Genomic DNA, 14341 nt, shown 5'->3' with positions numbered 1-14341 from the left:
GCTCTCCTTCCCTGCCTTGCTACCTCCCCTTGAAAAACATTTTCTATCTGCTCCGTATTTATTCATGATATTCATACCATTCCTTCTGTGTCCTTTCATGTCTCGTTTCTAAGCTCCCAAATTAAATCCAATGAAAATTTGAGAATTTATGAGGAGTCCCTGTTACTGACACTTACAGGTAATCCTGAACTTCCATCAGCCATGACTAGGATGACCATAATATCTGTCATTCAGGCTGGACTATTTTGGGGCAAGAAAGGGGTCATAATTTCATTAGCCCCAGCACACCATTGCTTGTCCTACACATGATTGAGAGCTCTCATTGGCGTTTATTATTTACGACCTCCTTTAATAATTGTTTGCATTGTTTACACAAATATTAGACTCCAGACTCCTTGACACCAAGGCGTAGACTTCTTAGCTGCAGTTCAGTGTCATGAGAGTGCAAGCTGCTGAGCAATGGCTCTCAAACTTAGCTGGGCATTAGAATCATCTGGGGGCTTTAAAACATCACAGTACCGAGCCCATACCCCCAACCAATGAAATCAGAATCTTTGGGGGTAAAATCTAGTGATCAAGTTTTTGAGAAATTTCCCTGATAAGTTTGTTATGTAGTCAAGATGGCATACCCTGCTTCAGCTAGTTGAAATCTCACCTTTGTTTCTTACTAGCCGTGTGACCTTAAGTTAGTTAACTAGTCAAGTGGTGTTAATTATAGCACCTCCTTCCTATGGGCTTACTGGGAGGATTACGTGAATTAATATGTGTAAGCACTTAAAGCAGTGCCTGGCACGTAGAAAAGCTCCACCATTGTTCTACACGCCTCATGACGCATTCCCCAGTGTCTGGCCTGAGTTGCCATTGAGCACACATTTTATTGGATGGATACGGTATCAGTTCCACCTAACTCACCTTCCTAGTCTCTGTGGTTTGTCCTCCCCATGAAGATTAGAATTCAAAATTCAGTCAGGTGACAGCTGAGGTAATTCCATTTGCTCCAGCTGTATTCTTGCAGACCTACCTAGTCTTGGTTCCTTCCTTGATCACTGTCTTTTGTGTCCTGTTTTCTCCACCTACATGCCACTTAAGATCTATTAGCTAACAATGTGTGTGTTCTCTGTTGAGGGCTTGCCTTGTGGTTTGACTTTGAGATCATTGCTGGCACTTGTCAACATCTTCCAGACTGGCCCCTGCTGGCCCTCCATTTCAAGTTTTTTCTTTTGTTTTTGAACTAACTGAACCACAAATTAGCTCAAAAGAGAAAAATTCGGTCAAACCTTTGACCTACATGAGGCTAAAAAATGAAGTCAATGGTTTTCCTGACTAAGCTGACTGAAAATAGATTGTCTTGGCATCAAATAGTTTCTGCATTATATACTACTATATTTAGCTCACTGTGGTTTAATAAATAAGAAAATATCAATTGTAAACTGTTCAGTTCAGTCGCTCAGTTGTGTCCGACTCTTTGTGACCCCATGATGTTACATTCAATGAAATGTAAATTTTAAATACAATTTCTTAATTTCTATAAGTAATTTTATATAATGATTATCCCAAAGATATATAATGATCTTTTATTTTTCATGCATATTGGACTTTCCTCTTTTTATTTATAAAGGTAAAGTTTTAAATACACACAGTTTTTTATGTCAAGATTCATAGTTTTTTACCTCTTAGTTTGAGTTTATCCTAATACTTGTCAAGGATACTTCTTGAGAAAGATTACACATTTTAAAAAGGAAAAAAGTTAGTTAAAATTTTTCTTTTTTTATCATTTCTTAAAAAAAAATCACTAAAATCCATCTCACAAGGGCAGATACATTAAATCCTATGTAGCATCGACAGTTATCACCATGAAGTAGCATGGTTGTTCACTCAGAGGTAGTGCTGAGCCACAAGCGAAATAAGGAAAAGAGTACAAACTCTGGAAAGAAAAAACTTTGTATTCAAACCTGGATTCTTTTCTTCTTTCTATAGGCAGCAAGGAATTGTTTGGTCAGTTCTACATGTATAGTAAAAATTTCGGACTTTGGAATGACAAGGTACATGATGCACTTTCTTTCTTTGTTTACTCATAGTAGGGAATCTTACATTCGTCTACAGACAGACTGAAGGTGTTATCGGCTTTGCTCTTTTTTCCCTGAGGGAAGTGTTGATGTGGTTGGATGTCCTGCTGACCCACTTTGAGCTTTAGGACATGCACCAATTTAGCTATAAGGGAAACTGAGACTGTGGGCTAGTCTTCTGATCTGTCAGGTCATTATTAATAAAATTATGTCATCCCTTAAAAATAAAAAGAATTTCTTAGTCGACTTATCATATGTAGAAGGTTAAGAGAAAAGTTGTCCTTATATATTTCTGAAATAGAAAAAAAAATTTGTTTGCTCAGCTTTGATTTTGCTGTCCTTTTCCTGCATTTCTCTTATCAATTGTAGTAGCTGACAGTCAGCAAGGGTGTGAAAATAAGGTTGAAAAACCTTATTTTCAACAACTCAGTGCAATTTATATTTTGAGTCTGCTTTCCTTCAGGTTGCTAGAAAGTTAATCCTAGTGATTTCAGGGTTTCTCTCTGGCTCTCTTCAGGGTCAAAATCCAAACTCCTTCTGTCTCTTGGGGCCACATACTAGAGATGGCCTGACTGGTCCCTGTTGCTGACCACTGAAACTGGCTTCCCTGCAGCCACCATTTTCCTGTTTTGTCCTTGTCTGACTCTTGACACAGGTGGTTGCTGACTCATCCTGAATTTCTGTCTGCAAGATTCCTTCATGCCTGGCATTATTAAACCACAGGCCTGTTTTAAACTGAAGAATTGCTATGGTTTTCTGGGATTCAAATATAATAAACACAATGGAGGTTTGGTTTAAGGGGGAAACTGTATCAGGGTTACTTTCCTACCTTGATAGCAAGAAGAGAAGGTATCCTGAGCCTTTCTGTGGTAAAAGACTTTGTATTTTAGAAATCAGAGTTAACCAAAAGGATTAGAAGTACACAGAACTTAGGGGTGATTAACACAATGTGCTCTGAACTCTGATGGCTGTAGGTACGTTTTGGATGATGAATATGTCAGTTCTTCTGGAGCCAAGTTCCCAGTCAAGTGGTCCCCTCCTGAAGTTTTTCATTTCAACAGATATAGCAGCAAATCTGACGTCTGGTCATTCGGTGAGTGAATTTGATGTTCATTTGTTGGAGCTTTATTGAATAAAATAGAGATTGCTCTTTTAACTTTGATTTTTTGATATTATCTAGCTAAAAGTCTTCTTATAACTGTGTTTCTGTCTCAGGTGTTCTAACACATCAGATTGTCTTTGGCAACTGGCAACCTTCTTATATAAATTTGCCTTTGGGGTCTTTTCCTTTCCCACTGAGCACTTGCTGTAAAACCGTTTACAGAGTCTACTGATTTAGAAAACAAATTCAGCCAACATTCCCACACCACAGAGACTTGCAAGGAAAACTGATCTTACAGCATTTAATCTTGAGTGTAATTAATAACCTTCATTGCTTGCCTATTCGTGATGCCATCTCGTTTACATTATTATTCCCATATTTTGTGAAATTAGACATAGGCTTCCTTGGGGTCTGTCAATAGCTATTTATATTGGGTAATGTTCTTCATTGAAAAAGAGATACTGTGGATCCATGTCTGATGGAATTTGTTCTTTGAGTTGACTTGCAGAAAATGGCAATAAATGTGTAAGTGATCTATCTATTCTCTTTCACCTGGGCCTTCCTGGGTGCCTTCTTAGGTTGTGAGAGACATCTGTACCCTCAAAGGGTGTGAATGTTATTGCCCACAATAAGGTTTAGCTTGTATTGATCTCATTAGCTCTCCACTGACATGTGATAGTCTTGGCTGGTGACATTTTAAGCTCTGCTGGAGAGCAGTTGAGTTGTGAGACCAATGACAACAACATAAGGATTTCATCAATGGTAGTTGTAGAACAATTAGAAACCCTTGAGTTTTACCTGACCACCTGTCTTTCTTCCTCACTGGACAGTGAGCTTCTTAAATTCTTAAGAACTTGGACAGGTTTCAATCTTAATTCTGTGGCTCTAACATAAGGGTGGAGTCTGATCAATATATAATACATATTTGTAGAATAAGTGAATAATTAAATGAACTCAAATTGAGAGCCTTGAAGGAGCTTCATCAATCATCAATGAGTTTTGAACACCTGCTTATATAAACAGAACCCCTGCCAGATTTTCTGGGACTCTACTCAGCAGTCTTTCAGTGGAAAGAGGGAAATGCATGCCTCCTGGTCAGGAGTTTTCCTGGCCTTAGCAGGCAGCAGGGGATTACACAATATTGTCATTTTCTATGGAATGGTAGAAAGTTTCATTGATATCAGGGTATGGAGACATGAATAGTACTTTGAATTAAAGATGCTGCCAGCATTTTCTTCCAATAAGAAGGCAGTCAGAACCAACAGAAAAGGGAAGGAATTGTTTTCCCTTGGAATATATTCAGTTCAAAACCTAAGATGCACGGGATCTGCTTCCTGGATAGAACTGCAGTCATTCTGGATGACTGCAGCTCCATGGCTGCAGAAGAGAAATAATGCCTTGTAATTGGAAACAGCTCAGTTCCAAGTAACCACCTCTGTCTAACCTCTTATTTTTATGTGTTTTATTTTCAGGAGTTTTGATGTGGGAAGTTTTCTCAGAAGGAAAAATGCCTTTTGAGAATAGGTCAAATTTGCAAGTTGTGGAAGCTATTTCTAAAGGCTTCAGGCTGTACCGGCCTTACCTGGCACCAATGTCCATATATGAAGTCATGTATAGCTGCTGGCATGAGGTGAGTGCCCTTACTTTCCTTCAAAGGTTGGCAGTTCCTGCATCTGAGAGCAGATTGATTATCACCCATGTTACCCCAGGACTCTGTCATGGCAGGAAACGGTTTCTATTTCTTGGTAATGATCCCTGAGAGCCAGAAGTACTTCCACAACAAAAATCATTAACACATTTTAACAGTGGCCTTTCAACTGAGGAATTCAGTACCTTTTCTAAGTCTTATCTTTCCAAAATTGGTTCCTACAGAAACTCTCGATGTTATTAAAGCCTCTGTGATGAGAGGTTTTACTCCTTTTAAGAACTTCTGGGTGGAAACTAAGGGTGGAATCAGACTTGTTCAATTTTCACGTTGAAAGAGAAGGATGGTGTTTTTATTTACTTCACTCTACTATAATTCGTCTTGCTTTTCCAAGGGTAAGAGTAATGGGTTTTATCTCTCCTGCAGCATTTGAGACTCCTGATACATTAAACAAAAATAGGAATGAAGGCAGGAAGTGTGCCAGGAACTTGTACTCAGAAATCTCTCTCAGGAGGCCAGTTTCTCTTTTACTTGAAATGCCAACCTTAAAAATAAGGCCAGATGAGTTTATATCCCACCTCTGTCTTTTCTGGGGACAACTCAACACACACCCCCCATCATCAGGCTCCTCTGTGACTTTGACAGTTCTCTCTTTCCAGTTGACAGTTTCAGCCCAGAATAGCTACAATTGGATGAGGATTTCCTCCTGGCTAAAAAAGAAATCACTCAGCTTCCAATTCACAAACACTAAAAAAATTCAGTATTTCAAAAGTAACATGGTTGTTTCCATTCCAGAAAAGTATTAATTTTATAAAGATCCCCAGTGTATGAAAATACTTTATATATGATTAACTGCTCTGCAAGGGCTCTTGAAAGACATAAAAAAATATTAAGTAAGCTGTTAGTAGCAAACAGATGTCTGAAGAGCATCTTTGCAATAATAATGTAAATAGCTCAGGAATGTACATGTCTAAAGCAATATACTTGTACATGCATATACAATAGAATACTTTTTGAGATTTTACATATCTGTGGAGAGGAGACAGAGAAAGGAGTAAATAAGATACTGAGGACCAAGTAAACAAGGTGCTTAAGCATCTCTAGACTCAAACATGATTATATTAGCATGGTTATACTTGTTTCTGGAGAAGGCAATGGCAACCCACTCCAGTACTCTTGCCTGGCAAATCCTATGGACAGAGGAACCTGGTAGGCTGCAGTCCATGGGGTTGCTAGGAGTTGGACACGACTGAGTGACTTCACTTTCACTTTTCACTTTCATGCATTGGAGAAGGAAATGGCAACCCACTCCAGTGTTCTTGCCTGGAGAATCCCAGGGATGGCGGAGTCTGGTGGGCTGCCGTCTATGGGGTCGCACAGAGTCGTCGGACACGACTGAAGCGACTTAGCAGCAGCAGCATACTTGTTTCATTGGCTCTACTACTGGCACAACCTCAGCACCAGCAACAAGCTCCTCTATTTATTCTTGAAGTCTCAAGGAAGACTCTCACATGTGCTCACATATTCTCCTATTCTGTCCTTTAATTGTTATATTTTATTTACTCTATTTAAAAAATGTCATTTATTAAAGTATAGTTGGCTTACAATGTTGTATATTAATTGCTGTTATACAGCAAAGTGATTCAGTTATACATATATGTACATTCTTCTTCTTCTTCTCTGTTATGGTTTGTCACAGGACATTGAATATAGTTCCCTGTGTATACAGTAGGACCTTGTTGTTTATCCATTCTATATATAATAGTTTGCACCTGCTAATCCCAAACTCCCAATCCCTCCCTCCTCCACTCCCCCTCACCTTTGGCAACCAAAAATCTGTTCTCTGTGTCTGTGAGTCTGTTTCTTTTTTGTAGATGAGTTCATTTGTTTCATAGTTTCTCCGCATATAAGCAAAATCATATGGCATTTGCCTTTCTCTTTCTGACTGACTTCACTCAGTATGATAATCTCTAGGTCTACCCATGGTGCTGTACATGGTATTGCTTTCTCTTTTTTATGGCTGAGTAGTATTCCGTTGTATATATGTACTTCATCTTCTTTATCCATTCCTGCATTGATGCACATTTAGGTTGTCTCCTACTCTGTACTTTTATTGATGCCATCTGTTTACAAGCCACTAGGGGTGGTGTCTCCCTACTAACCCTGTTGCCAGGGGCCCCTACTACCATGAATATTTCTATTTCCCGTGGATTTCAAAGATGCCATGGGGCTTCCTCATGGAGTCAAAGTCAAACCACATCCCACTGTGAAACAGGAAAAAGGCTCTAATCTTCATGGCTTGGAATTTATTCACTGAGCCTGAAGACAGCACAGTCAGTGCTTCAAGACCTGAAAAGGCCCTCATGGAAATATGCCTTTTGCTTTCTGACTAAAATCTGTCTTTCTACAGGGGGTCAGGTATAGTGAATAACGGGAAGAGCTTGGGGACTTGGGACTCTAGAGGCCCCTCTCTCCCAGCTCTTCCTTTATTCCATGCATATCAAGTCATCCAAATAGATCTCTAGGGAAGATCTATGGAGCGTTCTGTGGTGATGGAAGTATGCTATCCGCATTGTCCAAAAGGTCAGGTGATACCTGGCTATTGAATTGAAAAGTAGCTAGGGTGACTGAGAACTGAATTTTAAGATGTATCTAATTTCAGTTAATTTAAATAGCCATGTGAATGTTTGCAGCTCTAGCCATTTTATTTTTGCAGCGATCTCTTCCCTTATATTTTCACACCCCTGCCTCGCTCAGCTGCTGTTCATGCCCTGTCTATCAGCCAAGATATCTGTCTCTTCTGTTCGTGGTGAAACAGACCGGATCTGGGTCCTGCCAGCAAGTTCCAAAGCTGGTCTCTGTGTGAATCTTAAGCTAAGGTGACCGCCTCCAATTCCCTTTTCCAGAAACCTAAAGGCCGCCCGACGTTTGCTGAGCTGCTACAGGTTCTTACAGAGATTGCAGAAACCTGGTGACCTAAAGGGACTGCCAACCCAGAGGATCATCCTGCAGGACCATCATGAAAGGAAACCCTGGGTGAAGTCACTGATGGTGACTATCACCCTTTAGAGCCACTGACTCTGAGAAACAGTGCAAAGATCACAGGCTTTTCCAATTTGTTAAAGCTTGAGAGTATTCTGACAATAACTCTTCTACATGTATGTTTGAAAGTGACTTCTAAACCTGGATTTTCCTGTAATATTCTTTATGTCTCATGCATGAAGAATGAAAAAATTGCTCCATGGTGGTCTTTACAGTGACTGCTCTTCATGAGAAACGCCCTGAGAGCCCCCAAGGTTACATGAGAACCTTATCCTTTACTGAGGACACTGCTTTACTGAAGAGGAGTGACTTCTTTTTTTTTTTTTTTTTTACTTTGGTGGCGCATCCGTAGAAGATGAAAATAAATTCTGCCAAATCCTGGAATAAAGGAGCCTGCCCTGCAGGATGTCATGCTTTTGAGCTGTACAGATCTTTATGAAAAATGCACCTTTACAAGCCACATGAGTGAGCATTCTGGAACTGTCCTTCATAATCTTCCTTATGTTATTTAATAAACTATTTTTGCACAGATTTGATTATTTCAGCACAGTTTCCTGTGCTCCAGTATTGAACAGTTACAGGAGAAAGTCCTTTGAACAGGACCTGGTGAAGTTTCTGTTTCTAGTGAGATCCATTGTCCAGGACAATTCAGAACCTCCATCTCAATTCTGAGATTTCACCCTTGGTACCTGTGAAATTGGATAATTGAGGAAGCCTCATTTTGTCATAGAAAGTACCTCTGGCACCTTCTAGAAGATGACTTGCTTTTTCCATAAGAACAAAAGGTGGCAAAAGCAAGATACTCAAATGTTACATCAAGTTCCATTATTTCTGAAGTCCAGGGTTTTAGATTCAAAATGAAATAACCAGTAATCACCATTAAACCTTAATTTTTCACATACCATTTGCAGGAATGATTGGAAATTGATCTTCTTCATCTTCAGTGCTTCAGAAAGGGGAAGCTGCATAGGGGAAAGGGTGCTGTAGAAAGCGGGAGTCATTACCATAAGGTTTAACAATGGGAGGGGCTTTCTAGGTGGCACTAGTGGTAAAGAACCCGCCTGCCAATGCAGGAAACATGAGAGACACGAGTTTGATCTCTGGGTCTGGAAGATCCCCTGGAGGGGGGTCATGGCAACCCACTCCAGTGTTCTTGCCTGGAGAATTCCCTGGACAGAGGAGCTTGGCAGGCTACAACCCATAGGGTCACAAAAAGAGCTGGACACAGCTGAGCACACTTGCACTTGGAAATAGAAACTCAGAGCTCTGGGGAGTGCAGCAGAGGAGTGGGTAACAGATGGAGGAAAGATAATCAAAAAACATCCACTGTTCTTCTCTTCCCCATGAGTCTCTTGCTTTCTTGGCCATTTAACACGTGGTCCAGCATCTTCACTAGTAACAACTTGGAGCTGTTCAGCTATGATCCCTATTTCCTTAAAGCAGATTAGCTCAAGTATGATTGATAAACTGGGGGACTTTGTCAGTATTAAGTGCCAGTTGGCCAGGTTTGTTTTTCTCCAGCACTTTAATGTTCTGAAGTCGTCTGGGGTAATTTTTCTCACAACTAAAGAAAGAGAAAGCTTTAGCAGTAAATGAGGATCTTAAGAAATATAGGTGCCTTCTTTTAGTGCCGGTAGTGGTGGGTTGGTGACTTCCTGTATGATAAGCTGTCTGGGAAAGCTGAAAATGCAGGTGAAGAATCGGCTTGGACTGAAGCAGAGTGGTTTCCTTCTGTCACTTGTGCGCATCCACTCATTGATCTCATCTCCTGCTCCTCCCCTGTTAACCCACACTGTCCCTCGAACATTCCAGGCACCTCCTCACCTCAGGGCTTTTGCATCTGCCTGCCTTTTGCCAGGAGTGCTTCTCCTTGATAGCAATGTGGCTTGCCTCCTCATCTCCTCAGGACTGTTGCTCAAAAGTCACCCTCTCTGTTATGCTTTCTTGAATCATCCTATTTAAAACGATAACCCCACCATGGACATTCCCTGTCTCCTTTTTCCATATAATTTTTTATCTACAGCTCTTAACACTATACAGAAAATAATATATTTCTACTTATTTATTTGGTCTATTGTCTGTCTCATTATCCCTGAAACTGTAACATGTGTGAGGTCAGGCATTTTTGTCTCTTTTGTTCACTGCTATATCCCCAGCTCCTTAAATAGGGCCCAACACAGAGTTAAGCTAAACACTCATGGAATAACCCAATGAAATACAAGTGGTGGAATTATCCGGAGGCTTCATCTTCCAGAGGTGGGGATCCAGTCTGGTAAGCAGCTCTCCTCTTGGGATTCTTGGACAATCCATTGCTTTGCCACACAATAGTGGGCCATTTTTCCTTCTGATTCTAGCGTATAATCTCAGGTGTTCATCGCTCTTTTTAGTAGAATTCTTACTTTTTCAAGAACAATTTGACTTACCCATAAATTTTCCATATCTCCTTTTCCCTGTTTACATAGAGAAAATTATGTTTTGTTAGGGATTGACATCAGATTAACAGAAAAAAAGATTCCCAAATAAATCTATAGAGAAACATAAATTCATATAGACACGTCGATATTTAATAGAAGATTATCCTTGTGTCTACACAAGGACAGAAGCTTCTTCACACTCCTACCAGATGTACAAGCAGCCTGCAGCTATTTTATTTTATCTGAAATTATCCTGTTTTCCTCAGGTTCCCCTACCTGCTTAGAGTGCTGAGAAAATTTAGCTTAATTTTGTGACTTTAGTCCAGGGCAAAAATGAAAATATTCTCTGTGGGTGCAGTGGGTTGTCTCTCAGATTTTGCCTTTCCTTCTGCTTCTGCCAAGGTAGCATCTGGGCAGAGAAGAGAGAGGGGTGACTTTATCCAGGGGGTGATATTCAAAATATTTACCAACTGATTTGTCACAGGCAGACACCAATCAGAATGGATGGTGACCGCCAGTAATCAGTCCAGCCCTGCTGATGGAGACCATGACTATCAGCCCTGGCGAGGTGACCTTGAGGTGCTGACGTGAATGGGAGGGCTGCTTGGATTGGAGCAGTGTCCCCTGGCACCTCTGGTCTTAGCAACACTGCTTATCAGCCTGGTTGCTGCTTGTCCTACTGGCCTTTGCAGACCATAGGTTGGCCTCTCTTGACTAGCTCAGGATACAGAAGCTCTTCCTGGCTACTGAAACCTCATCCCAGCTCTTGCTGGCACTGTGGGCCCCTCTTAGGCTCTGCTCTGAGTTCCACTTGTCCCTCAGCCTGGGCTGTGTTGTAGCAGAGGCTGCCAGTCACCTTGGCTCCTGAACAATGGGCACCATGACAGTGCTTCTGCTCTCAGTCCATTGAGCTCCTGAGTCCCATCTTAAGACTGTGTGGGAACTTCTGGGTCTTGTTCATACCACTCAGGGTAGAACAGCTCAGAAAGTTGAAACCCTGCAACTGTGCACTCCCACCCCTCCCCCTTACCACCCTGCCTGACCTTGTTGTGGGGCAGAGTTTATCTTGCTATAGCTGCTTGCCAGACTTGGGCAGGGACTGTTTGTGAGGGAACCCCCTCCAGGAGTCTGAAATATGAATCACAGCAAAAGCCCCTCACTGCCCTTGGCAGTGTCCACCTGGCCTCCCCTTCCTCGGTGATATCTTCAGCCCATCTAACATCATTCTCCCAAAGAATATGAGATTTTTACTTCCTTGCCCTGGTCCTCACACAATGGAATGATCCAAGAGCTCTTCAAAAATATCTTATTTACCTGCTTTGAGGAGACCTAGACATTGGTTTTACAACAAAGTGCCCCAAGTGATTCTCATGCAGGGCTGAGAACCACGGTTGTTAGCCCAGTGGCTCTTAGTCTTCACTGCTTACTAGAACCATCTGGGGAGATTTCATGCTCAGGCTACATCCTGCAGCAATGAAATCAGAATCACTAGCACAGGACTTTTTAAGTTGTTTGGATTATTCCAATAGGAGTCAAATGTGACAACCCTTGTTCTTCCAGGTCAGTTACTCTCAAACGCTAATGCATGTACAATCACCTGCGGCCTTTGTTAAAACGCAGGTTCTGATTCAATAGGTCTGAGGTGGGGCCTCAGAGTCTTAGTTACTGAAAAGCTCCCAGCTGATGTCAATGGTGCAGGTCTTTAGACCATATCCTTCTTCCCAGAGGGTATTTGCCTTCTCACCCTCACAAACTAACTGGATTCAGAGAGAGGGAAATCACCTTGTTGAGTGAGTGACGTATTTCAAAGTTATTATGCCTATTACATATTTCCTGGTAGTTGTTGGCATTTTATCTTCCAAAAGTCATGTAAAACCCTTTATTATTCTTGTTATGAAAGGTTGAAAAATTCAATTTTTAAGGCTGTCTTGTGGCAAACTTGTTGCTTTAGTTGCTAAGTCATGTCTGACTCGCTTATGACTCCATGGACTCATAAGGCTCTTATGAGTCCTGGTAGTCCACCAGGCTCTTCTGTCCGTGGAATTCTCCAGGCAAGAATGCTGGAGTGGGTTGACATTTCCTTCTCCAGGGGATCTTCCCAACCCAGGGATTGAACCCACATCTTCTGCATTGGCAGATACGTTCTTAAAGCCCCATGACAAGCTTACCCACATGAGAAAGTTCTACATAACGAGATGCAGCCAGAAGCACCCAAGGATAGCTTCCCTTCCCAAAGGAACAAACCAATTTCACCAGAAGGAAAACTTTTGCTTCTTCCTACTTGGAGCACAGCCTTGAGACCTGGAGGTATAGTAGGTATAGTTACCGTGGATGGGATTCTCAGATTAAACATAGAAGGACCAGTTAAATCTGAATTTGGGATAACAGACTTTTTTTTTTTTCTTTTTTTGGCTACGTCGTGCATGGCTTGCAGGGACCTTAGTTCCCAGACCAGGGATGGACGCTGAAAGCGTGGACTCAACCACTGGACCGACAGGGGGTTCCCAACAGTTTTCCAGTGTGCTGTAGTCTCTTCTGTTGTGGTCACCCTCAGAGATGGATGAACCCCTATCCCAGACTTGGTTCAGATGTTGAGACTGCCGTTGTCATAGACACATTGAGAGAGTGTGAAAGGTTTATGACTCAGAGTGAGGGTTTCTGCGGACACCCGTGAACACGCTCCCCAGCAGACCCAAAAGGTGACTTGAGAGCGCAGGGAGGAGCGGTTCCTTTGGGGTTTTGTGGTGAGGAAGGGTGGGGTAGAGAGGAAGGGGCTGGGCTGGTGTAGTTTGAACTTCCGCTGCTACGGAAGGAGCAGCAGTTCCTATCAGCTTGCTTGGGCGTGGGCAGAAGGGAAGAAGGCAGTGATGAGGCTTGAAAACTGTCATCAGTTAAACTGTTTATAACTGTGTTCCAAAGATTGTAGGGACATTCTTATACTATTTGAGGTATTGTGTGTGTGAAGTTCAAATTCAGCTGGGTGGTGTTTGTGGTTATTAAATGGCAGCCTTGTCTATGGAGCAGAGAGATACAAAGTGCATGAATCTCTCCTTTGTGGCAGCTCTGCATTGCCCACTTCTAGGCTTCTTGTTCTATGAAACAAATGAATCCCTATTTCTTTAAGTCAATATTAGTCAGTCATTTAATTACCAGAAGCCAAGCCTTTTCCTAAATGATACGTGTCTACTATTCTTCTATTGGCAGCTATCTTACTATATGCTTCTACTTAGGTCCCAATTATGTAGCTCACTTCAAAGATTATTGAAATCTAAAAAATTGAAAACAACCATAGCCACAGAATATACATGCTCTATTTTAGCACTTTTAAAATAACAGCTTTACCATGGGGATGAGACTTGGATAGGTGGGGTCTTAGATTAGATCTGTGGTTCTCAAGCCTGGCTGCCTATTAAAATCACCAGGGGAACTTCTAACAAAATAGCTTGACTGTACCCCCACCCTCACATGTTCTCTTTGATTGGTTTGGGGTGGGGTCTGGGCTTGGGAAGGTAAAACAGCCTTCTCAGGTGAAAGTAATGTGCAGTCAGGGTCAAAAATCATTGCGTGAAATAAAATACTTTGTTTTCTCTGGGTCAAGACTTCTTGTGAAGATTTTTTAAAAGGTGAGACAAACGGAGAAAGATATCTCAGTGATGCCTGATGACTAACAGCTGTTCAACAGGGGGGGCCCTTAATAAGACATCAGATGCTTTAGTTAGCCTGCCTAGCCACCAGCACAGCCAAGAAATCAAAGCCAAGGAGGGCTAAAGGAATATAATGACTTTTTTTTTTTTTAACAAAGAGCCAGAAATCCAGAGGCAGGGAGTCTGCAGTTTCTCCTTTCTGGATGGCAGTGCTCCCAGGTTACTTGGGAAGATATTAAAGATGCTGAGAACCTAGAGAGGATGTACTCATTTTAAAATTATTTTTAAGATTTTTTAAAAATATGGACCATTTTTAAAGTCTTAATTGAATTTGTTACAATATTGTTTGCGTTTTGGGATTTTGGGGCAAAAGGCACATGGGATCTTAGGTCCAGGACCAGGGATTGAACTCACATCCCCTGCATTGG

The 14341-nt window shown here is 41.5% G+C and overlaps 1 protein-coding gene across 3 annotated transcripts in view; it reads left to right on the top strand.

Annotated features, from left to right (window-relative positions):
• The window catches only part of TXK (TXK tyrosine kinase), a 61606-nt gene extending 52850 nt beyond the window's left edge, over window positions 1-8756 (top strand). For 2 of the 3 annotated variants that reach the window (XM_069593081.1, XM_069593082.1), the window contains 4 exons: window positions 1978-2042; window positions 3041-3159; window positions 4641-4798; window positions 7720-8756. In XM_069593081.1, coding sequence (XP_069449182.1) covers window positions 1978-2042; window positions 3041-3159; window positions 4641-4798; window positions 7720-7788 — 411 coding nt within the window. In that variant the 3' untranslated portion in view covers window positions 7789-8756. Of the gene's footprint in view, window positions 1-1977; window positions 2043-3040; window positions 3160-4640; window positions 4799-7529 lie in introns of all 3 variants that reach the window. The other variant, XM_069593079.1, reaches the window with a different exon arrangement.
• The last annotated feature ends 5585 nt before the right edge of the window (window positions 8757-14341 follow it).

Source organism: Ovis canadensis, chromosome 6 (assembly GCF_042477335.2).
Source record: "Ovis canadensis isolate MfBH-ARS-UI-01 breed Bighorn chromosome 6, ARS-UI_OviCan_v2, whole genome shotgun sequence".
NCBI classification, from domain to species: domain Eukaryota; kingdom Metazoa; phylum Chordata; class Mammalia; order Artiodactyla; family Bovidae; genus Ovis; species Ovis canadensis.
Note: the sequence above shows the minus strand (reverse complement) of the source record. Positions and strands in the feature narration are given on the sequence as shown.